At 59.5% G+C, this 22575-nt stretch overlaps 1 protein-coding gene across 1 annotated transcript in view; it reads left to right on the top strand.

The window, feature by feature from the left end:
- The window catches only part of RASA3 (RAS p21 protein activator 3), a 140803-nt gene that overhangs the window by 96239 nt on the left and 21989 nt on the right, over nucleotides 1–22575 (top strand). Inside the window, exons 5-18 of the mRNA XM_030812473.1 lie at nucleotides 264–404; nucleotides 535–668; nucleotides 1670–1774; nucleotides 2060–2140; nucleotides 4926–5030; nucleotides 6987–7143; nucleotides 7633–7781; nucleotides 8536–8650; nucleotides 9622–9696; nucleotides 10604–10727; nucleotides 13191–13297; nucleotides 16334–16411; nucleotides 18082–18159; nucleotides 19393–19466. Coding sequence (XP_030668333.1) covers nucleotides 264–404; nucleotides 535–668; nucleotides 1670–1774; nucleotides 2060–2140; nucleotides 4926–5030; nucleotides 6987–7143; nucleotides 7633–7781; nucleotides 8536–8650; nucleotides 9622–9696; nucleotides 10604–10727; nucleotides 13191–13297; nucleotides 16334–16411; nucleotides 18082–18159; nucleotides 19393–19466 — 1523 coding nt within the window. The remainder of the gene's footprint in view (nucleotides 1–263; nucleotides 405–534; nucleotides 669–1669; nucleotides 1775–2059; nucleotides 2141–4925; nucleotides 5031–6986; nucleotides 7144–7632; nucleotides 7782–8535; nucleotides 8651–9621; nucleotides 9697–10603; nucleotides 10728–13190; nucleotides 13298–16333; nucleotides 16412–18081; nucleotides 18160–19392; nucleotides 19467–22575) is intronic.

Raw genomic sequence — 22575 nt, 5'->3', positions numbered from 1 at the left:
TTTGCCAGAGCGAGGGAAGGCAGGGAGCTGCCAGGCTCCCAGGGGCAGGGTGGGCCCCGTTGGAGGTGCAGGAGGCCTGCAGCATGGACCGAGTTCCAGGTGGCAGCTCCCCCCGCCTCGGCTGCTGGCTCGGCTGCCACACAGAGCTGTCATACACACCGTGGGGTAGAGCTCGCCCACTGCCCAGCCACACACGGGTGCTCATCACACTTGCAGTGTTCTCACACCGTTTCTACCGTGTGCACTCCCGTTTTACTCTAAAGACGTGGGTCTCAGCCTACTGGAACAATTTAGTGACCACAGACAACTGGAACAATTTGGTGACCACAGACAGTCTGAAGATCATGGTCTGCATCACCACCTGTGGGGCTCCAGGGAAGGCCCGGACCTCGCCGACCGCTGCTGTGTGGGACGCGCGGGGCCCTGCTCTTTGGGCTCTGTGACCTTTCACTCCGTCTCCACCCCTTCCTTGGCAGCCACGGACCTCTTTCACCAGGACCCGGACCTCTTTCACCAGGACCCTGTCTCTTTCAGCGTCAGCTGCTTCTGACCCAGCTGGAGGCCAAGCCCTGGGGAGGGAGCGTGTCCCGCACAGGCTGTGGTCAAACAGCCACCTACCGGGAGCAGACCCAGGAAAACATGTTCCGTTTCCATGGGAAGCAGCGTCTGTACCATTTTCTTCCAGGATAACAACTAGACACATTAAGGCCCTTTAACTCTCTACATGAGATTAAATAATCTCATAAATTTGGTAGGAGCTGCCTTCATTCACTCAACAGATGTGTCAGGTGCCAGCACCATGCTGGTGGTCAGCTGGTGATAAGATATGGGAGAAAACAGAGGAGTCCAAGGCCACCACACCAGGCCAGCATGGGAGGGATGCAAACAGACAAGCCCCTACAATAGCTCCCGACCTGCCCTGCAGAGAGGGCGTGAGGCAGGGGCACTGGGGGCTTCCTGGAGGAGGCATTGCCTGACCTGCCCTGCAGAGGGGGCGTGAGGCAGGGGCGTCAGGGGCTTCCTGGAGGAGGCATTGCCTGACCTGAGTTTTATGAGATGGGGAAGTTGAGGGGAAGCAAATTTGAGGACAGTGGTGCGTAGGTCAGGAAGGAGGAGCCGTCAGCAACCCTCAACCCAAAGCAGAGAACTGCCCCTACGTGATCTTCACCTCAGTTTACTAATCAGGAAGTGCAAGCTCAGCGGTTAGGCAGTTTTGGCAACATGATTTTGGTGTCAAGCCCTACATCAGAACTTCGAGCTGAGAGCTCCTGAGCCAGCATCACTGCTGAGGCCCGGAGAAGGTGGGGCAGGGAGGGAGGCCCGGCAGGAGGGAGGCCTTCTCGTAAACGCAGGTGACCTGGTGCACAGCTGATGTGGTTAAATCGGAACTCCAGGTGGTAACTGACTGTGGTCTCCTGGAGCCCGTGGGGTGGCCTCTGCTCTGCTGCAAGGGCCCTGCTGGCTGGCAGGGGGGTCCCGGAGCCTCGACCCTTCATGACTTCACTCCCTTTCTGTTCCAAGGAACCCATGGTGCAGAGGTGTCAGGAGGAAGGTAGCAGTGTCTTGACTTTCCACCGTCTGACCCTCCCCAGAGTGCTGGGGTCTGTTAGGGCCTGGCCAGGTTCAGGCACCACAGGCCTCACGCTTTTCACTTCCTGTTGGCAAATAGAGCCTTGAGGTCGGGCCACGGGAGGGAGGGCGGCGCTGGCTTCCTCTCCATGGCAGAGGGGGCCCCTCCCTCCCTCACGGGGTGGCAGGCCCAGAGCAGGCGCAGGTGAGGAACGTTTAGGTTCCCAGAGCCCGGCACCCGTCAGGAGCTGCTGGGAGAGTCTGGCCGTGGCCGTGAACAGCCTTGGGGCAGGTCTCACCTGGGTCTGCCCCTCCAGGGGCGCTGTGAGTGGGAAGTGCTGGCACTCAGGAAGCCAGGCCTGAATCCCGAATCCCGCCTGGCGCCTTCCCGGTGTGGGTAAGCACAGAGGGTCGTGCAGCCCAGGGCCTGGGTCTGCATATACCCCCGCCTGTGGCACCGTGGTCTCAGCGCTTTCTCTCTCGTCTGACTCCAGGTGACCCGGCCCTGTAGCTACAGCAAGAAGTCCCACTTTGACTTTGAGGAGGAAGACGTGGACAAGCTCGAAATCAGGTGAGAAAACCAGGCTCCGCGTCCCCAACTTGGCAGTTTTCACCCAAACTCCTCAGCTCTTTTGTTCTTTGTTTCTAAATATAGGGTCATAGATAGAAATGAATTTCCATTTTCTTGGTAATTTTCACAACAGGATGTTAGAAGTCGTAGTTGAAGTGATGGCCTGTGGGTGGTGTTAGGGCTCACCTTGCAATACCCGTGAAGAGGCGAAGGCCAGAGGTCCGCATCCCTCTTGCCGTAAGGCTTCATCCACCTGGAGTGACGGGGGCTGCGGCCGTTCTTAAGGTCTTGTTCTAAGCCCTCCGCCTTCCATGGGTTCAGGCCTCACTCAGAGGTTGCAGGGCCTGGCGGGTCAGCACGGCGCCTGGCCCTGACCGAGCAGGACTCACTGGCACTGCTGAGACTCTCAGCTGGGTGGCCTCTGTGGAGACCCTGTCCCCTTTGACTCGAGTGAAACGCTCTCACCTGGTGTCCTGGGTTCACGTTTCCTGTGTATGGTCACAGAAGCTGCATCTTCAGCCTTTGCCCATGGAGCCCCCACTGCCCTTTCCTGGCTCCTCAACGCCTCCCACGGGAAACGGGGAAATCTCATGTGGGTTCACACAGGTCAGGACGCGATCTCAGGCCCAGGATTTAGAGAGCCCCATGATCCCACTGGCTAGGATTTCTGGGGAGGGCAGCCGTCAGAATGTGCCCTTCACAAACCCCGGCGGGTTCCCTCCTCCCAGTGAAAATAAGCTGGATTCCTGTTTCTCTTTGAACGTAGCCTCTGTTCCTTCTGTACGAACGAATGCCCCCATCCCCTGTGAAGAGGCAGATGAGCCTCCCCTAAAACCCCCGAATCTTTCCATGCTGGACAGAGAAGGAAGGAAACAGCTCCCTCCCGACCCTCCCCAGCCGGCCCTGAGACCCCGAGCCTGGGATGCCCCCGAGCCTGGGATGCCCCCGAGCCTGGGATGTCCCCGAGCCTGGGCTGACCCCGAGCCTGGGATGCACCTGCTTTCTTTAGGTCATTTTGGAGAATGTGCTGGCCATCAAATCCCTGGTCACGCTCCCTCCCAGGGGCTGACACTGCCCCGGGGGGACCCTTAATGGGACACACGGAACCGGTGCGTGGCTCAGGCCCTACGGCTGCTGGGAGGCGTGGTTTTGTGGTTGAGAACCGTAGGAATGTCCCTGACGTTATCGGTCAGATCCGCCTCCCATAGTTGCCTCCATCCTGAACCATAGAATGTCCCTGACGTGGTCGGTCAGATCTGCCTCCCCAGGGACTCACACCAGCCCCTTTTTCAAGAGAAGGAAGCGCCATCGTTGGTTTCTTTTTACACCAAGCTTTGAATTCAGGAGTGAAGTCCTAGTTATTAAATTTTTTAAAAGCACATAAAACATGTTTTAAATATTTCCCTTATTAAAGGCAAATGCGCCTGCCTGGCCACTTGGCACATTTTTTTAAAGTGTCCATGGGCAGATCAGCGGTCCCCTCGTGTTCCTTCTGAAAGGAACGCGCTGTGGGTTCCTGTGCAGCCTGTCAGCCCTCCCCGGCCCAGACGCCAGTGCCTCTGCAGTGCCACTGCCCTGCAGGATTCTCAAGGGTAATAGGATCACCGGCCTTCTGGAATCTTCTCTCTCCAGGGGGCTGTCCCTGATGGCCACAGTGTGGTTAGGCCTGCCGAGTTTCAGCCCCCTGGGTAGGGCCAGCCATGTGTAACTGTGTGGTTTCAGGCCCGTGGGTAGGGCTGGCCACGCATGACTTCAGGTGTTTCAGGCCTATGGGTGGGTCCTGGCCGTGAGGGACTGGGGTGCCAGCCCTGTAGACTTGTTGCAGCCGGGGATGCTGTGTATCTGTCAGAATTTCACAGCCCCAGGTCTGAGGGGACACGTACCATCCCACACTAATAAGACAGAGCATTAGTGGGAGCTGCTGCCGTGTTAGACATTAGCGGAAGCTTCACAATGCTGTGCCTGGGCTAGTCGCGGAGATTCGTGGACCATGCTGTGATCTGTGGCCACAGTTCTCATCCTGCTGTGGTGTGCGTGGCCCCTGAATCCACTTTGTGCCCCAGGTCGTGAGCAATCTACGGAGACAGGGTTCTACATTCGGGCAGGGCATTCACAAGAACCCAGTTTTGTTTTGAGGCACATTTTCATGTGACGAAAGCAGAGAGCCCCTGGATGTTGAATCGGGCAGCCCGTCCTCCACGGGCACCCTCCTCTGCGGGCCTGAGTTCTCCATCATCCCCTGCCCTGAGCCCTGCAGATGGAGGCTGCTGGGCCGCATGCTGGGGTGGTGCGAGACGCACACGCCACAGGGCCTGGAGAGTCTCACTTGCCCGCCGTGCACAGACTGCTGGTGCTGGGCCTGTTGTGGGCGAAGGGGATAGATGGTGCTGGAGCTGAGAGTGGCAGCAGCCACGTAGCTCCTGGGTGCACACAGCGACTCCTGGCTCCCTCCTGGCGCAGAGCCTGGGGTCATGTAGCTCCTGGGTGCACGCAGCGATGCCCAGGCTCCCTCCTATCTAAGAGCCTGGGTCTGAGTCTGGGCCCATGGCCTTCCGCCTTCCTCTGCCTGCCCATTACCACTGGGAGACACTCATCTTTATTCCAAAGCCACAGGCTGGTCTGACGTGTTTTAAACATGTCCCGTGGGCTGAGCCTTGATGGAGACTCTGGGAGGCGCTCGCTGCAGGCTCCACTCTGCTCCTGGGGGAACAAAGCGTGGCCTGTAATCTCTGCTCCACCCGGGCCGCCCACCGTCAGCTAGAGCTGTACTGATGCTGTTTTTCAGAGTCGACCTCTGGAATGCCAGTAACCTGAAGTTTGGAGATGAATTCCTGGGAGAACTAAGGATCCCGTTGAAAGTCCTGCGGCAGTCCAGCTCCTACGAGGCGTGGTAAGATGATGTTGCACCTGCAGACTTCCGCATCTCTGAGAGCCACAAAAACACGTGCTGCCTCTGAGTGGAAAGGCACAGAGGCCACGTGTGCTGGTCCTCGGCTGTGCCCAGCACCCACCTGCTCTTACTTTGCATGTAGCTCTGATGAGCTCTGGCTTGATGAGTTTCTGCCCCACAGCAGGTGAGAAACGGCAGGTGAGGAGAGGCAGCAGGGATCACACTGAGCAGGGACTCACGATGGCTGGCACCTCAAAACAAGACAGGGAACGCGGGTGAAAGCGGCCCTAAGCCACGAGCAGCTCGTGAGGTCTGATCCTGGGTGAAAGTGGGACCCTGAGCCGCGAGCAGCTCGTGGGTCTGATCCTGGGTGAAAGTGGGACCCTGAGCCGCGAGCAGCTCGTGGGTCTGATCCTGGGTGAAAGTGGACCCTGAGCCGGAGCTGTCTGATCCTGGTGAAAGCTGGCCGCACCCTCCTGAGCCCGCCGAGCAGCTCGTGGGGTCCTGATCCTGGGTGAAAGTGGGACCCCCGCACCCCCCTGAGCCCGCCGGAGCAGCTCGTGGGGGTCCTGATCCTGGGTGAAAGTGGGACCCTGAGCCGCGAGCAGCTCGTGGGTCTGATCCTGGGGTCGAAAGTGGGACCCTGAGCCGCGAGCAGCTCGTGAGGTCTGACACCGGTAGGGGAGGGCATCAGCGGCCGGTGCAGGAGCCCAGAATGCGTACACAGCAGGCCCTGCCCCGCAGCTGTGCTCAGGGTCTTGTTCTGAGCCCTCGGCAGCACCTCCTGTTGGGGCGTATTACAGGGTTCTCCACTCCCCTCTGCACGTCTAGACCTCAGGAGTCGGCTCCGACCCAGAACCCCCCCCCCAGGACATGTTGTGTGTTGCTGCCTCCTGCCTTTCCTGCCTGTTGTCTCCAGGTGCTTGGTGTTTTGGTGGAAGGAACAGGCCATTGTTTCATTTTACCTCCAGTTCATGTGTGTCCCTTAGCGACAGGCAGCTCCTGAGAGGGCCCGGAGTCACGGGAGTCGTGTACTCCCAGGCGTGGACTGTGTGCCAGGGCCTCACGCCCCATGTGTCCATCTGCCATGTGTGAGGGCAGGTTTCCATCCCAGAAACCGTGAAACACGCGTGTCTTTTGATTCTGTGAAGACAGCACGGGCACAGGCCCCCTGAGCTGAGTTAGGCTTCCTCCTATGCTGAGCGAACCCCTGGCCCTGGTAGCTAAGGCAGCCACCACATACCCCAGAGAGCCCCAGGGGGCTAATGCCTCGGACACAGGCTCCACCCACCTGACAGGGGCTAATGTGTCAGACACAGGCTCCGTCCACCTGACGGGGCTGCTAATGCCTCAGACAGGCTCCACCCACCTGACAGGGGAGGGGGGCCTCGGACACAGGCTCCACCCACCTGAGAGCTTAGATTGCCTGGCCCACAAATGAGAGCAGAAGAGGGCTCCTGGGTGACTGCATGGGGTAGAACCAAAGATGGAAGAGTGGCCGGGCAGGAAACGTCTCCTACAATGACCCTGCCAGGCTCACCAGCCCAAGGCTCCCACCCCGTGACATCAGGAGCCCCGGAACACTTTGGTTGAAATAATTTTCATTTCCACCTGCTGCTGACACTGCCGGGTGTGGGTCTTCACGGCGAATCACTGACCACTTCTGCACCGGTTCCCAGAAACCCGTTCCCTCCACATTGCACCCCCCCATCCCCCTCCGCGTTTCCCCCCCTTGACTCCTGCGCCTTTGGCTCGAACACTTGCCTCTTGGGGACCCCTGGTGACCAGCCCTGCTGGGGGTCTTCTGTGGGGAATCCTCAGGGGCTGCACTCTGAGGGGTCCTGCAGGATCACCCTCCTGACCAGTCGGCCTCAAGCAGGCAGGTGGGCTTCCCTGAGAGCTGCTCCTTGGCAGGTGCAGCCTCACACCTCCCCTCCACGTGTCCCTCCCACCCAGGTACTTCCTCCAGCCCCGGGACAATGGTAGCAAGAGCCTAAAGCCAGACGACCTGGGCTCCCTGCGGCTGAACGTGGTATACACGGAAGACCACGTGTTTTCTTCTGACTATTACAGCCCTCTGCGGGACCTGCTGTTGAAGTCTGCGGACGTGGAGGTGCTTGTCCACGCTGTGGCCTGTGGGTGTGGGCAGGAGGTGCCACCTGCCTGGGGCCCCACCCCAGAGGGCACCTTCTCCCTGAGGGGGCCTTTCCCGTGCCTCCCAGCCCGGCCTGTTTCCCACTCAGATGCCTGGACCCCTTTGCTGGGGGCACTGGTCTGTCGACAGAGCCACGGGAGCCTGGTGATGCTGAGGACTTTCCGGGTTGTTTGAGGGGGACCCCATCATCAGAGTCCCTCTGCTGGCTCAGGGGCCTTAGAGCTGGCTGCATTTGGGGGTCGCTAGAAGGAGGTGCAGACGCCCCTCCAAGGGTCCAGCCAAGCAGCAGCAAATGGGAAGTTTGGTGCTTTTGTGAATGTGTGTGTTTCTGTCTCAGCAAAGAGCCATATCTATGGTGGCTGGAAGTGAGACCCCAGCCAGGGTGGGGACAGGCCTCTGGGGGTCCTGCACCCCGGGCCCTGGCACTGACCTCACCCCTCCCCGCAGCCCGTGTCAGCGTCTGCGGCCCACATCCTGGGCGAGATTTGCCGGGAGAAGCAGGAGGCGGCCGTCCCGCTGGTGCGACTTTTCCTACACTATGGCAGGGTGGTGCCCTTCATCAGTGCCATCGCCAGCGCAGAGGTGAAGCGGACCCAGTGAGTGCCCGCCCCGCCCCGCCCCGGGGGAGAGCGGCCTGGACCCGCTACAGGGATGGCAAGGTCGTCACCAAGAATCACGTCCTGGCGCAGGGCTTGAGGGAATTCAAGGGTCCCCAGAAACCGTGTTGATTCAGGCTTTCTTTCACAGACCCAGTTAATGATTCTTTTTTTTTTTTTGAAAGCCCCATTTGCCTTTGAAATCCCGGGTAGAGTGAGTGAGTGGGGAGGGGAAACGGCTCCCGGGGCTCGAGGACAGCTCAGGTCCCTCCCTGGGGCACTTTGGGAGCCCACGAAAATGGAGCACCGCTTCCCTCAGGACCTGCCTAGCGCTGTTTCCGGACGCCCTGTTCCAGAAACATCCGGCTGCACCTGTGGCCACTGTAGCTGGCAGGAGGGGTTCGCTTCTCTGTTGGCCCTCAGATGCTGCCAGGGTCTGGTGCTCAATTCTCTGCACAGGCACAGGCCGCAGAGGGCGAGAGGACGGGAGGGCAAAGGCCAGCCAGGCTCCTCCTGAGCTGGTGGCCACGCAGGCAGCTGAATGGTTCCCTCTGGCAGTGTTGACACGGGACGGTTCCATGGCCAGGGCCTCGAGCACCTGGCCTGGTTGTGCTTCTTGTAAAACGTCAGGAAGCCAACTGATGGGCGTGCGCTGACCTCACAGCCCACAGGCAGGTGCTCAGGGCCAGGCTCTGCTCCGTCTGCACTTCCGCGTCCCCAGGAGACAAACGCTGTCCCCATCGCCATTTCCCAGGGACCCCAACACCATCTTCCGAGGAAACTCGCTGGCGTCCAAGTGCATCGACGAGACCATGAAGCTGGCGGGGATGCATTACCTGCACGTCACCCTGAAGCCTGCCATCGAGGAGGTGAGCACGGGGCCCAGAGTCCTCAGCATCACGGGGCATGGGGAGGACTTCCCCCCACAGAGGGCACTGCACGGGGATCCAGCCAGACCACGAGCTGGGCTTGAATGTCGGCCCCTCCGGCCTCACGGCAGGGATGCTGATTCATTCACTTTTATCAAGAGGTTGTTCCCTGTGTACTCCAGAACCTTCCAAATTCTCCCAAATTAAAACTATACATAAGAAAATCCACCACTCCACTAAGGAGAACATGCAAGAAAAACCTGGCTCTTCCCAGGGAGACCTTCTCCCTCCACACGTCCTACAGTCCCCTGTGTCTGGGCCCTGGCTGCGTGGCACGTTTGAGCTGCACACCCACTCCTCACCTGACCCTCTGATGCCCGCCAGGCTGTGCCCCCCGTTTATGAGTGGCTTTGTAAACAAGTTCTTTGCAAATGTGAGAAAATTTAACATAGCATTCTGGTTTGCTCTGTGGGCAAAATCATGGCAGCATTTTGAAGTAAAAATATTATTAAAGCCCTGTGAGGCCTAGTCCGTGTGGGCTGGTGCACATCACTCCCTGAGAAAGCCCGGCTCATCTGATCACGGGCGCATCACTCCCTGAGAGAGCCCGGCTCGTCTGATCACAGGCGCATCACTCCCTGAGAGAGCCCGGCTCGTCTGATCATGGCCATGGACTGGGCCCCGTGCCTGGTGTTTGCGCCTGACCTCTCACTTGTCCCTCAGCAGCCGGTGACACAGGCCCAGGGTTGCCCCCTTGCAGCTGAGGCTCGGGGTGACACCACCCCGCGGTGGCCCTGCAGTCCGGCCTCACCGTGCCCCTCCGTGCCAGTGGCCGGGCTCAGGGAGCTGTGGCGGCATTTTCTGGATGAGGCTCAGGGTCTTCATCTCAGCCAGGCCTGAGACGCCCTCCGCCCTCCCTGCCTGTGCCCCCGGAACCCACTCACAGAGCCCCGTCTTAAACCTCTCCCCAGATATGCCAGAGCCACAAACCCTGTGAAATCGACCCTGTGAAGTTGAAAGACGGAGAAAACCTTGAAAACAACATGGTAGGTTTTGTTCATGAACCAACCAAAGCCAGTCACCTGCTCGGGGTTTTTCAGCCGGTGGCTGCCTGGAAGCTCTGACTCACCCTGTGACCCCAGTCGGGGTGGGAGCAGGACCGGGCATGGGGATACCTGCCTCGCCCGGCTACAGTACGCTGGCTGCACTGCTGGGAGGCCTCAGCCACCACCTTTGGCCTGGCCTGTGTGCCCGGTTCTGCCCCCTCTGTGGGGTCCGGCCTGCACACCCAGCTCTGCCTCCCCTGGGGGGTCCCGGCCAGCTCTGCCTCCCCTGGAGTGATCCGGTCTGCACGCCCCAGCTCTGCCTCCCCTGGAGGGTCTGCCCCCCACACCCGGCTCTGCCTCCCCTGGAGGATCCTGACCAGCTCTGCCTCCGCCCCGGCTCTGCCTTCCCTTGGGTGATGGCTCCTGCCCCCCCCCTTTTCCTAGGACAGGACGGCCTCCCCGCCTCCCCAGGCTGTCCCCAGAGCTGTGTCCTGCGTTTTAAAACAGCAAAACTCCCTGATGTTGAACTTGCTGCAACGTTTTACTCACCTCACATGATACTTGTTGCAGAGTGTGCTGTTTGGTCGTCTCTGTATGTAAATGACAGGACAAAGCTCTTGCCTTGGACAGGCACATTCTAGTGAATGTCCATTCCCCACTCAGTAAACGAGGTCAGGGCCGAGCCGGGGAGCCGACGTGGTGCCCATGTAGTGATTTTCACGCGTGAATCAACACAGTTTCCAGCACGGATTTCCAGGGGGTGGCCGTTCACATGTATCTCGCTGCCGCAGCTGCCCTACACCCGCCCTCAGCCCCTCCCCACGCGCCCCTCCCTGGGCGTGCCCTGGTGCTACACGCACCTGCGGGCAGCCTCGGGAGTGGGTCCCAGTGCCGTGTCCCGTTGCAGGAGAACCTACGGCAGTACGTGGACCGCGTCTTCCACGCCATCACCGAGTCTGGGGTGAGCTGCCCAACCGTCATGTGTGACATCTTCTTCTCGCTCCGGGAGGCGGCGGCCAAGCGCTTCCAGGGTGAGTGCCCCGGACACCCTCATGTTGCTGAGGAACGGCCATAGCCCTGTGCAGGGTGACTCCCACCCAGGCAGAATCCCCTGCAGCCCTCGCTGGACTAGAACTGCGGGGTCGTGAACCCCAGTTCTGATGCTGGGTTTTTCCGGGGTTTGTGCCCAGGCCGGTGTTCCCCAGTTCACCACCACAGTGGTCTCTGGGGGACCCTAGCCCTGGAGTTCACGACCGCAGTGGTCTCTGGGGGACCCCAGCCCTGGAGTTCACCACCACAGTGGTCTCTGGGGGACCCCAGCCCTGGAGTTCACCACCACAGTGGTCTCTGGGGGACCCCAGCCCTGGAGTTCACCACCACAGTGGTCTCCGGGGGACCCCAGCCCTGGAGTTCACCACCACAGTGGTCTCCGGGGGACCCCAGCCCTGGAGTTCATGACCGCAGTGGTCTCTGGGGGACCCCAGCCCTGGAGTTCACCACCACAGTGGTCTCCGGGGGACCCCAGCCCTGGAGTTCATGACCACAGTGGTCTCCGGGGGACCCCAGCCCTGGAGTTCATGACCGCAGTGGTCTCTGGGGGACCCCAGCCCTGGAGTTCACCACCACAGTGGTCTCCGGGGGACCCCAGCCCTGGAGTTCATGACCGCAGTGGTCTCTGGGGGACCCCAGCCCTGGAGTTCACCACCACAGTGGTCTCCGGGGGACCCCAGCCCTGGAGTTCACCACCACAGTGGTCTCCGGGGGACCCCAGCCCTGGAGTTCATGACCGCAGTGGTCTCTGGGGGACCCCAGCCCTGGAGTTCATGACCGCAGTGGTCTCTGGGGGACCCCAGCCCTGGAGTTCATGACCACAGTGGTCTCCGGGGGACCCCAGCCCTGGAGTTCACCACCACAGTGGTCTCCGGGGGACCCCAGCCCTGGAGTTCATGACCGCAGTGGTCTCCGGGGGACCCCAGCCCTGGAGTTCATGACCGCAGTGGTCTCTGGGGGGCCGGAAAGGGCAGCCGGGCTTTGTTGGGGTGGGATGTGAATTTTCCTGATGTGGCCCCCCGGGTTTTCCCAGTGGTTTCTTTTTGTGGCTGACCCTGGCAGGGCCCAGAGTGGTGTTGGGGGCTCTGCCTGCCCATGTCTTCGAGGAGACAGGACCCCTGGGGGAGCTGCCCTTTCTTCAAACCCCCAGGCCGGAGATCCCCCAGGGACCTGGGCATCCGGCACCCAAACCCCACTTCTCAACCTTGCTGACCCTCAGGGAGGAGCTGGGTGCCCGCACCCGCCCGTCTCCTGCGATGCTCAAGACCCCGCCGGGACTCAGGCTCTGGGGCGCTGAGAGGCTCAGCGAGGGCCTTGCCGCCAGCTCCTCTCTTCCTTGCGTGTCCTGCGGCCTCGGGACAGCTGCAGACACCCCAGGGTGGCCATGGCCCTGCAGAGCCGTCCGCGCTTCTGCGTCCCCAGGAGACAAACGCTGTCCCCACCCCTGTTTCTGAGGACATCAGACAGTCAGACAGCGCTGGCCGAGGGGCCCAGGGTTCTGGGGGTGGCAGTTCCCAAGCACGTCCCAGCCCCAGACCCACTTTGAACAAGGTGGAAGTGAAGAGATAAAACACATGCTCTCACCCAGATGAGCACAGACCACTGTGGAATGAGTCTGTGGCAGGCACCAAAGGGGCTGTGCTGTGTGGTGGTGATGAGAGATGGAGAGAGACAGAGATGGAGAGAGAGGCAGAGACAGATGGAGAGAGACAGAGAGAGACGGGGAGAGAGATAGAGACGGAGAGAGATGGAGAGACGGAGAGAGAGGCAGAGACATGGACAGAGACAGAGATGGAGACAGATGGAGAGAGAGATAGAGATGGACAGAGACAGAGACAGACGGAGAGAGAGACAGATGGAGAGAGACCGAGGTGGAGAGAGAGACAGAGAGATAGAGACAGAGAGAGAGACAGCTAGAGATAGAGACAGAGATGGAGAGAGAGATAGAGACAGAGAGACAGAGACAGGGAGACACAGATAGAGAGGGAGAGAGAGAGACAGAGATGGGGGAGAGACAGGGAGAGAGATAGAGATGGAGAGAGACAGACGGAGAGAGAGAGATGGAGATAGGGAGAGAGACAGAGAGATGGAGAGAGAGAGAGAGGGAGAGAGCGAACCAGAGACAGATGGAGAGAGACAGCCAGAGACAGAGAGAGAGACAGAGATAGAGAGAGGGAGAGAGAGACAGAGACAGGGAGAGAGACAGAGATAGAGAGACAGATGGAGAGAGAGAGACAGAGACGGAGAGAGAGAGACAGAGATAGGGAGACAGGGAGAGAGACAAAGAGGGGGAGAGACAGAGAGAGGGAGAGACAGACACAGGTGGAGATGGATCCAGGACTGAGGCTGGACTTCCCTGTGGACCCTCAGGGGGCCGGGGCATGGTGTCCCCACACGGCCACTGTGCCCGAGGGAAACGGTCACCCCACCTCTGTCTCCCGCAGATGACCCCGACGTCAGGTACACTGCAGTGAGCAGCTTCATCTTCCTGAGGTTCTTTGCACCCGCCATTCTCTCCCCCAACCTCTTCCAGCTCACGCCGCACCACACGGTGAGTGACCGGCTGAGGGACCGAGGCTTTCTGAGCTGTCCTGGGATGCCGGCCTGGTTCGGGGCATCTGCGTGGCTGTAGGGGGCCGACCGTGCGGAGTGTGGAATGCATGGGGAGTGTGTGAGGAATGAGGAGTGAGTGGGGAGTGTGTGTGGAATGAGGAGCGAGTGGGGAGTGCGTGTGGAATGGGGTTGTGTATGGAGTGTGTGGACGGTGCATGGGGAGTGTGGAGTGTGTGTGGAGTGTGTGGACGGTGCGTGGGAGTGTGGAGTGTGTGGGGTGGTGGGGAGTGTGGGGTGTGTGGAGTGTGTGGAGGTGCGTGGGGAGTGTGGAGTGTGTGGACGGTGCGTGGGGAGTGTGGAGTGTGTGTGGAGTGTGTGGATGGTGCGTGGGGAGTGTGGAGTGTGTGTGGAGTGTGTGGACGGTGCGTGTGGAGTGTGGAGTGTGTGGATGGTGCGTGGGGAGTGGGGGTGTGGAGTGTGTGGATGGTGCGTGGGGAGTGTGGAGTGTGTGGGGTGCGTGGGGAGTGTGGAGTGTGTGTGGAGTGTGTGGATGGTGCGTGGGGGGGAGTGTGTGGAGGTGGTGGGAGTGTGGAGTGTGTGGATGGTGCGTGGGGAGTGTGGAGTGTGTGTGGAGTGTGTGGATGGTGCGTGGGGAGTGTGGAGTGTGTGGAGGTGGGGGTGTGGAGTGGTGGGGGTGGGGGTGCGTGGGGTGGAGTGTGTGGAGGTGGTGGGGTGTGGAGTGGTGGGGGTGTGGATGGTGCGTGGGGAGTGTGGAGTGTGTGGTGCGTGGGAGTGTGGAGTGTGTGGATGGTGCGTGGGGAGTGTGGAGTGTGTGTGGAGTGTGTGGAGGTGGTGGGAGTGTGGAGTGTGTGGAGGTGGTGGGAGTGTGGAGTGGTGTGGAGTGTGTGGAGGTGCGTGGGGAGTGTGGAGTGTGTGGATGGTGCGTGTGGAGTGTGGAGTGTGTGTGGAGTGTGTGGAGGTGCGTGGGGAGTGTGGAGTGTGTGTGGAGTGTGTGGAGGTGCGTGGGGAGTGTGGAGTGTGTGGTGGTGGGGGGGGGGGTGTGGAGTGTGTGGAGGTGGTGGGGAGTGTGGAGTGGTGTGGAGTGTGGAGTGTGTGGACGGTGCGTGGGGAGTGTGGAGTGTGTGTGGAGTGTGGGTGGTGTGGAGTGTGTGGACGGTGCGTGGGGAGTGTGGAGTGTGTGGATGGTGGTGGTGTGGAGTGTGGAGTGTGTGGATGGTGCGTGGGGAGTGTGGAGTGTGTGGATGGTGCGTGGGGAGTGTGGAGTGTGTGGATGGTGCGTGGGAGTGTGGAGTGTGTGGATGGTGCGTGGGGAGTGTGGAGTGTGTGGGAGTGGTGGCGTGGGGGGTGTGGAGTGTGTGGATGGTGCGTGGGGAGTGTGGAGTGTGTGGATGGTGCGTGGGGAGTGTGGAGTGTGTGTGGAGTGTGTGGACGGTGCGTGGGAGTGTGGAGTGTGTGGATGGTGCGTGGGGAGGTGGAGTGTGGTGGGTGGGTGGTGGTGGGGAGTGTGGAGTGTGTGTGGAGTGTGTGGACGGTGCGTGGGAGTGTGGAGTGTGTGGATGGTGCGTGGGGAGTGTGGAGTGTGTGTGGAGTGTGGATGGTGCGTGGGGTGTGGAGTGTGTGGAGGTGCGTGGGAGTGTGGAGTGTGTGGATGGTGGTGGGGGTGTGGAGTGTGTGGAGTGTGTGGATGGTGTGGGGAGTGTGTGTGTGGATGGTGCGTGGGAGTGTGGAGTGTGTGGATGGTGGTGGGGGTGTGGAGTGTGTGGTGGTGGTGGGGAGTGTGGAGTGTGTGGATGGTGCGTGGGGAGTGTGGAGTGTGTGTGGAGTGTGTGGATGGTGCGTGGGGAGTGTGGAGTGTGTGGGGTGGGGGTGTGGATGGTGCGTGGGGAGTGTGGAGTGTGTGGAGTGGTGGTGGTGGGAGTGTGGAGTGTGTGGATGGTGCGTGGGGAGTGCTGGTGGATGTGCTGGGTCCTTGGAACGTCCTCGTTGCAGGTGGTTCACCGACCTATTTAAGTTGTGTACGTTCTCGGGGAGTCGAGACAACGTCACAAAAGCAGTAGACGACTTGGCCAGGGTTTTAGCTGCTGGTCACCGCCCTGCTCTCCCCCCTGCCCATCACATATGGAGTATCGATGATCGGCGTATCATCCATGTATTGAGTCAACAGATCCCCATTCAGCAGTGATTTTCTCCAGGCCCCAATGTGGTTGCTGGGGCCGCAGCTCTCAAGGTGCAGGGATCTGGGGTGACCGTGTTGCACGTGCGGGTGGCAGAGCTGGAAGGAGATGGCCAGGGCGAGGGGACGTGAGGGATGGCCCATTCCCCAGCACTTCTTTTTTTTTTTGAGATGGAGTCTTGCTCTGTCACCAGGCTGGAGTGCAGTGGTACCATCTGGGCTCACTGCAACCTCTGCCTCCTGGGTTCAAGCAATTCTCGTGCCTCAGCCTCCCTAGTAGCTTGGATTACAGACGTGTGCCACCACACCCAGCTAATTTTGTATTTTTATTAGAGATGGGGTTTTACCATGTCGGCCAGGCTGGTCTCGAACTCCTGACCTCAAGTGATCTACCTGCCTCAGCCTCCCGAAGTGCTGGGATTACAGGTGTGAGCCACCAAGCCCGGCCCCCAGCACTTCTGAGTTGAACCTTCAAACCCTGTGAAGGCTGAAACGAGCCCCAGGCAGGGCCAGGAGACTCAGCACCCCGAGACTCAGCGCCCCAGAGCCATGACCCTACCTGATGCTTTCGACTTTGAGATGCACCCTGCACGCTGGGCCGAGAGGGTGGGTCCCCGCGGTGCCGTCGGATGTTGCCTGCGGGACCGTCTCAGCAGCTCCTGAGACTGTGGGACGCCCACCCCCTCCAGTCCCATCTGCGTCGCTACCCCCGTGTCTCCGTAGCTCATGCACAAGCCACAGCAGCTCTGAGGTGACTCCTGCATTTCGTCCCCTCGATCTGGGACAGTCGCAGCATTTCTGTGAAGCTCACACAGACCTTTCTCACTCCCGCGCCCCCAGGACCCCCAGACGTCCAGGACGCTGACACTGATCTCCAAGACCGTTCAGACCCTCGGCAGCCTGTCCAAGTCCAAATCTGTGAGTCCCTCTTCTCTTCAGGAAACGCACGCGAGAAACCTCCCACATTTGAGAGAGTTGTAAGAGAAAGATCAAGAATCAAAGCTGGCACCACATCCCCTCCTGAAGCCCAGGACCTGAGCATCCCCGTCCCGCCCGCTTCTCCCCTCCTAAAGTGAACCCCTTGCCTTTTTCGGGAGCCTGTGGCTTGTAGCTGGCCCCATGGCAGGAGCAGCATCTGACCTGTCAGGCGTGGGAAGCAGCCGAACGGGCCGGGCAGGTGGCCTGACCTGGGGCCTCCTGGGCGTCGCGGTGCTGGAGGCTCCTCCCCACGTGGTCCCCTCCTCCCCACGCCTTCCCCTCCTCCCTACGTGGCCCCTTCCTCCCCATGCAGCCGCCTCCTCCCCATGCAGCCGCCTCCTCCCCACTTCCCTCCCCACGCAGCGCCTCTTCCCCACGCGGCCCCCTCCTCCCCACACGGCCCCCTTCTCCCCACGCAGCCGCCTCCTCCCCACGCAGCCGCCTCCTCCCCACTTCCCTCCCCACGTGGCGCCTCCTCCCCACGCGGCCCCCTCCTCCCAGGGCCCCTCTCTCCCTGTGGATATGAACCTCCGTCCTCCATCCTCGTCCTTTCAGACTGGATGTGGTGCCGCCAGGTCGGGAGTCCCTCAGGCGTCTGCTCCGTTTCCCCCTAAGAGCATCCTGTGTGTTTGAGGGGGTCAGAGCTGCCATTTGAGGGGTCCCGGGGGCAGTGCTCATGGTGAGGCCCAAGGCTGTCTCTGCAGGGGCTGGGCCAGGGCAGGTCAATGCCTTTGGGCCCCCTCGGGGCTCCGTCTGGAGAGGGCTGGGCTGTGGTGCACAGATGCCCTGGCCTCCTGGTTCCCTGTTCTTGGTGGGGCTCAGGTAGAAATGAGGACTTTGGGGAGCAGAGGCCCCCACTGGAGGAGCAGCCCGCTTGGGGCAAGCGTTGGGTTTCTCTGAGTCCGAGTGAGTAAAAGATGTGCCTCACCCGCAGGCAGGCCGAGGTGCGCTGACCGCTCTTCCCCACCAGCCAGGCCCTGCGCTGTGGGCTGGAAACTCCATAACAGGCACCTGTGCCTCCTCCGAGGTCTGCACCAAACCCACCTCATTTCACGGCCAGGGAACTGTGCAGTGACCTCAGAGTGGAAATAACAGGCACTTGGGGTCGAGCCTCAGGAATGGTGGCTGCAAAGGCCCCCCGAACCCCTGGGTCCCTCCACTTCCCGACGTGATGGAGGCCCCTGCCCCCTCTTCCCCCTCAGAGCGGCCCTTATGCCCCACGGGTGAGAGATGAGCGTGGGGGCTCTGGGACTCTGGCCCATAACTGCAGGTTCCCAGGCGGTCACATCTGGGCCCCAGCATACCTCTTCGTGAGCCCGGGACGAAGGTGTGAGGGACGGCCTGGGGCCGGGACAGAGTCACTGATGCCAAAGGGCGGTTGGAGACCTCACGGGCACTGGCGGGTCTGATGGTCTTCTTTGGCGCCTGAGCGATTTATGTGATTCGTCCTCCGGGCAGCCCTGCGGGCTCTCACTTCCCCGGTAACACCGGGTTCTTCACCTGTTTATCGTCATTTAAGCTTGAACAGTTCCTGCCTCTAGCTTTTTCAGATTTGGGCCATGAGCCGAGGTACTTTGGGCTGTCCTCAAGTGATCTCCGTTTCATTTTAGGCGAGTTTTAAGGAGTCCTACATGGCTACATTTTATGAATTCTTCAATGAGCAGAAATATGCTGATGCGGTGAAAAATGTAAGTATCGACTCAGCATCCGACAGCCCGTGCTGTGCCCAGGAGACAGAGTTGCTCTTTTAAAATTGAGATAGAACCCACATGACACAGACTTGGCCGTTAGCGATTTTAAACAATAAGGACATTCGGTGCATTCACAGCACTGCCCAGACAGCCCTGTCCCGAGTCCTGGGACACTTCCTTCTCCTGCAGTTGGTAAACTCTTTGGCGTGACTGCCTTTGGGGCCAAAAAGGGGCCCTCACCCATCTCGTTCTGTGTCTGAGCACCCCGGACGAGGGTGCGTCCCACCTCAGTGTGTGTGGTGGCCGGACTCACTCCAGGCTGCAGTCGTGGAGCCCTGGGGCCGCAGACTCAGTGTCAGGATCGCCACGCGTGGGGGACGTCCAGACCGCAGGGCTCTGCTCTTCACCATAGTCAGGCTCTGCTCCTCCCCACAGTCAGGAACGAGGTGCATGGAAACATCCAGACTGCAGGGCTCTGCCCCTCCCCACAGTCAGGAATGCAGTGTGTGGGGGAACATCTAGACCGCAGGGCTCTGCTCCTCCCCACAGTCAGGGACGCAGTGCATGGGGAGGAATGTCCAGGCCCCAGGGCTCTGCTCCTCCCCACAGTCAGGAGCACGGTGCACGGGGAGCAATGTCCAGACCGCAGAGCTCTGTTCCTCCCCACAGTCAGGGACGCAGTGCATGGGGAGGAATGTCCAGGCCCCAGGGCTCTGCTCCTCCCCACAGTCAGGGACGCAGTGCATGGGGAGGAATGTCCAGGCCCCAGGGCTCTGCTCCTCCCCACAGTCAGGGACGCAGTGCGCAGGGGGAATGTCCAGATCTCACAGCTCTGCTCCTCCCCACAGTCAGGGACGTGGTGCACGGGGAGGGGTGTCCAGGCCCCAGGGTTCTGCTCTTCCCCATAGTCAGGGATGCCTGAGCCTCCTCACTGCCAGGACCCAGATTCCCCGCTTAGAGTCACCCCTGGGCAGCCTCTGGAGATGCAGGTTGATCCCCAGGTGTTGCCTGAGCCCGGCCTCTCACCTGAGATCTCCGTGGCAGAGCCAGGGCTGGGGTGGCACAGTGGGGAGCAGAGGCCCCACGGCCCTCAGGGAAGGACTCACTTCCCCAAATTCTGTCTCCGCTGGTATTAGAAAGGAGGCAGTAGCCGCCGACGCTGTTATACGGAGAGCCGTGCACATCGGATGTGTGGTTTCCTCCCGGTGACCTGATTTCTTCCCGCTTTAGTTCTTAGATCTGATTTCGTCCTCGGGGAGAAGAGATCCCAAGAGTGTCGAGCAGCCCATCCTGCTTAAAGAAGGGTAAGGAGGGTAAGGGGGCGTCCGGCAGGGCAGGAGGGGAGGAGGGTAAGGGGGCGTCCGGCAGGGCAGGAGGGGAGGAGGGTAAGGGGGCGTCCGGCAGGGCAGGAGGGAGAAGGGTAAGGGGGCGTCCGGCAGGGCAGGAGGGAGAAGGGTAAGGGGGCGTCCGGCAGGGCAGGAGGGGAGGAGGTTAAGGGGGCGTCCGGCAGGGCAGGAGGGGAGAAGGGTAAGGGGGCGTCCGGCAGGGCAGGAGGGGAGAAGGGTAAGGGGGCGTCCGGCAGGGCAGGAGGGAGAAGGGTAAGGTGGCATCTGGCAGGGCAGGAGGGGAGAAAGGGATTGGGGTTCCCCAGTCCCCGGAGCACCCAGCACATTCCAGAAGGTTCCCTAGTCGGGGGCAGCCTCCTCCCTTGCTGGCCAGCAGCCTTATGATTTCTGTACCACTGGCCGCCTTGTCCGCACCGCAGTTGGGGCCCGCCTTCCCTCCAGGCTCCCAAGGGCTCTTTGGTCAGGGAACCAGGGTCAGAGGGGACGGCCCTGGGAGCCTGGCCCCTGCGCCTTCAGCCTGGGACCCCTCCACCGCCTTCTCGGTGACCTTTGAAGGAGACGTCTGTGTTCCACGGCCACCCCATGTTTCTGACACAGGGCCATCCTTCCTCGACCTCCACCCAGAGGCCCCTGGCGCGTCAGAGCCCATCACCCTTCCTTACATAACCGACACGTCTGCCCGTGTCCACCAACCCCATCCTGTGGCCCGGCTCCCACTCAGGGAGCTTTGCTCTGCCTGGCGTGGCCCATGTTCTGTATTTTTTATGTATTTGCCAACATGTCGGGCACAAGTGCAGTTGTATTGGACGGGGCTTCTCGTGAAACCGTCACCTGAACAAGGCACTTTGTACCCACTGAGTAATTTCTCATTCCTCTCCCGCTCCCGCCTCCACCCCTCCGAGGCCTCAGTCTGTGATTCCAAATACATGTCCCAGAGCGCCCCGCCCCGCCCTGCCGTGTTTAGCTCCTACGGACCAGTGAGAACATGGGGCATTTGGCTTTTTGCCTCTAAGTCATCTCCCTTAAGATAACAACCTCTAGCTCTGTTCACGTTGCTGGAAAACATAAGATTTCCTTCTTGACGGTGGAGTAGCATGTCATGGTGTATTTATGCCACATTTGCTTTATCCAGTCGTCCGTTGGTGGACACATGGATTCCGTGTCTTTGCTGTTGTGAGTGGTTCAGTGGTAAACGTACGTGTGCAGGTGTCTTTTTGGTAATTGCTCTTCCTTTGGGTGGGGCCCGGTGTGGGACTGCTGGATCGAATGGCGGCTCTGCCTTTAGCTCCTTGAGAAATCTCCGTGGGTTTCCTTAAGCGCTAATTTCCATTCCCCACAGCGTGCAAGCGCTCGCGTCCTCCACAGCTCTGACAGCGTCTGTCATTCTTCCGTGTTTTATTTGATCACAGCCATTCTGCCCGGCGTGAGCTGGGGTCGCAGGCAGCTCTGTTCTGCCTGGCGTGAGCTGGGGTCGCAGGCGGCTCCGTTCTGCCTGGCGTGAGCTGGGGTCACAGGTGGCTGTGTTCTGCCCGGCGTGAGCTGGGGTCACAGGCGGCTCTGGTTCTCAATACTCAGGTGATGAGCCATGCTGGGCTTTATATGGTATGCTTGTTGGCCATTTGTCTTCTTCTGAAAAATGTCTATTCCCCTGTCCTTTGGCCACTTTTAAATGTTTTTTTTTTATATTTTTATTTTTTTGTTAAGCTGTTTGAGTTCCTTCTAAATTGTGGCTATTAGTGCCCTGTTGGATCTGTAGTTTGCAAATATCCTCCCATTCTGCAGGTCATCTGTTTGCTCTGTTGGTTATTTATTTTGCTGTGCAGAAGCTGTTTAGTTTAATTAAGTCCCATTTGTCTGTTTTTGTGGATACTCTTAGAGCTTATCTGCTCAAACCTGGACCATCTCTGGGTCACTGGTGGACCATACCCCAGTGGCATTACTTACGTTGCTATTTTTCTTAAAATCACCTTCCTTTAACTTAATCATATATTAACCAATAATATTTGCAATACACACATTTCATGTTAGAAATGCAAAATGTTTGTTCTTTGGTGCCATAAGGAAAAATTAGCATTTAGACAAAAAGTTCTTTTAGCGAGGCAATTTTTACTTTCTGCAGAAAGGGTGTCCCTCGCAGAAGGAATAATGGCGAGGGTACACACAGAATAAAGAGACGCTAGAATATTTATTCCTTACGCATGAGGTTCCTATTGCTGTGTCCTGTCCCCATTGGCTGGAGCCAGACCTCACAATCTAGATTAAAACCTGATTGGCTAGTAATTTAAAACTTTTTTAAATAGGTAGAAAAATAATAATATGTTTAAATAAAGAAGGTGCATAGGCTGTGAGCTGGGACATGCCTGTGAGTACGTCTAACACGAATACCTTGGTTAAGGTACAAGGACACAAAATGTATTACGAGCCTGTGGGCACGTCCAACAGCTACACAGGATAGAGCTTAACAAAGAGTTATTAGCACAAAGCAAGGAGGCTTGAAGGAAGTTAGTCTTTAAAAGAAACTATTATTTCTAACACTTATGATTTATTCTTTAACAAGAAGGGAAACTTTGAAGAGGAAGGGAAACTTTCTACATTTCATAAATTCACAACTTTCAAAGCAACAAATATTCATCCTGTAATCCCTAAAGCAACACAGGATCACTCAGGGCTTGTGTGCCTGACGCCGAGAAGCTGCTGTAGATACAGGTTCAAAGACAGGCGACTCCCAGGTGCCACCAGCCGGAGGTTCAAGGACAGGTGCCTCCCAGGTGCCCTGGATGCAGCTGAGGCTCCACCAGCTCCTTCCAGCAGCTGCACCACCTGCAACTCACACCAAGGTTTTGGTCTATCAGGCCCTCGACTTTCCAGCCCCTGGATCAGCCTCTCCTCCGGCACCTCAGCTCTGTCACATCCCCAAACCCAGGGCCACCCTCGGCTGTGCAAGCGTGGGCCGTCCTGGGGCCTCGGTTCTGCCGTCTCAGCCCTTGGTGCCAAGTGTGTCTTGCCATGTTCATCCATGTGTAGGGGTGGTGATGGCCGTGTTTCCTGAGGGCGCACTCTGTGCTGA

This window comes from Nomascus leucogenys, chromosome 5 (assembly GCF_006542625.1).
Source record: "Nomascus leucogenys isolate Asia chromosome 5, Asia_NLE_v1, whole genome shotgun sequence".
NCBI classification, from domain to species: Eukaryota; Metazoa; Chordata; class Mammalia; order Primates; family Hylobatidae; genus Nomascus; species Nomascus leucogenys.
Note: the sequence above shows the minus strand (reverse complement) of the source record. Positions and strands in the feature narration are given on the sequence as shown.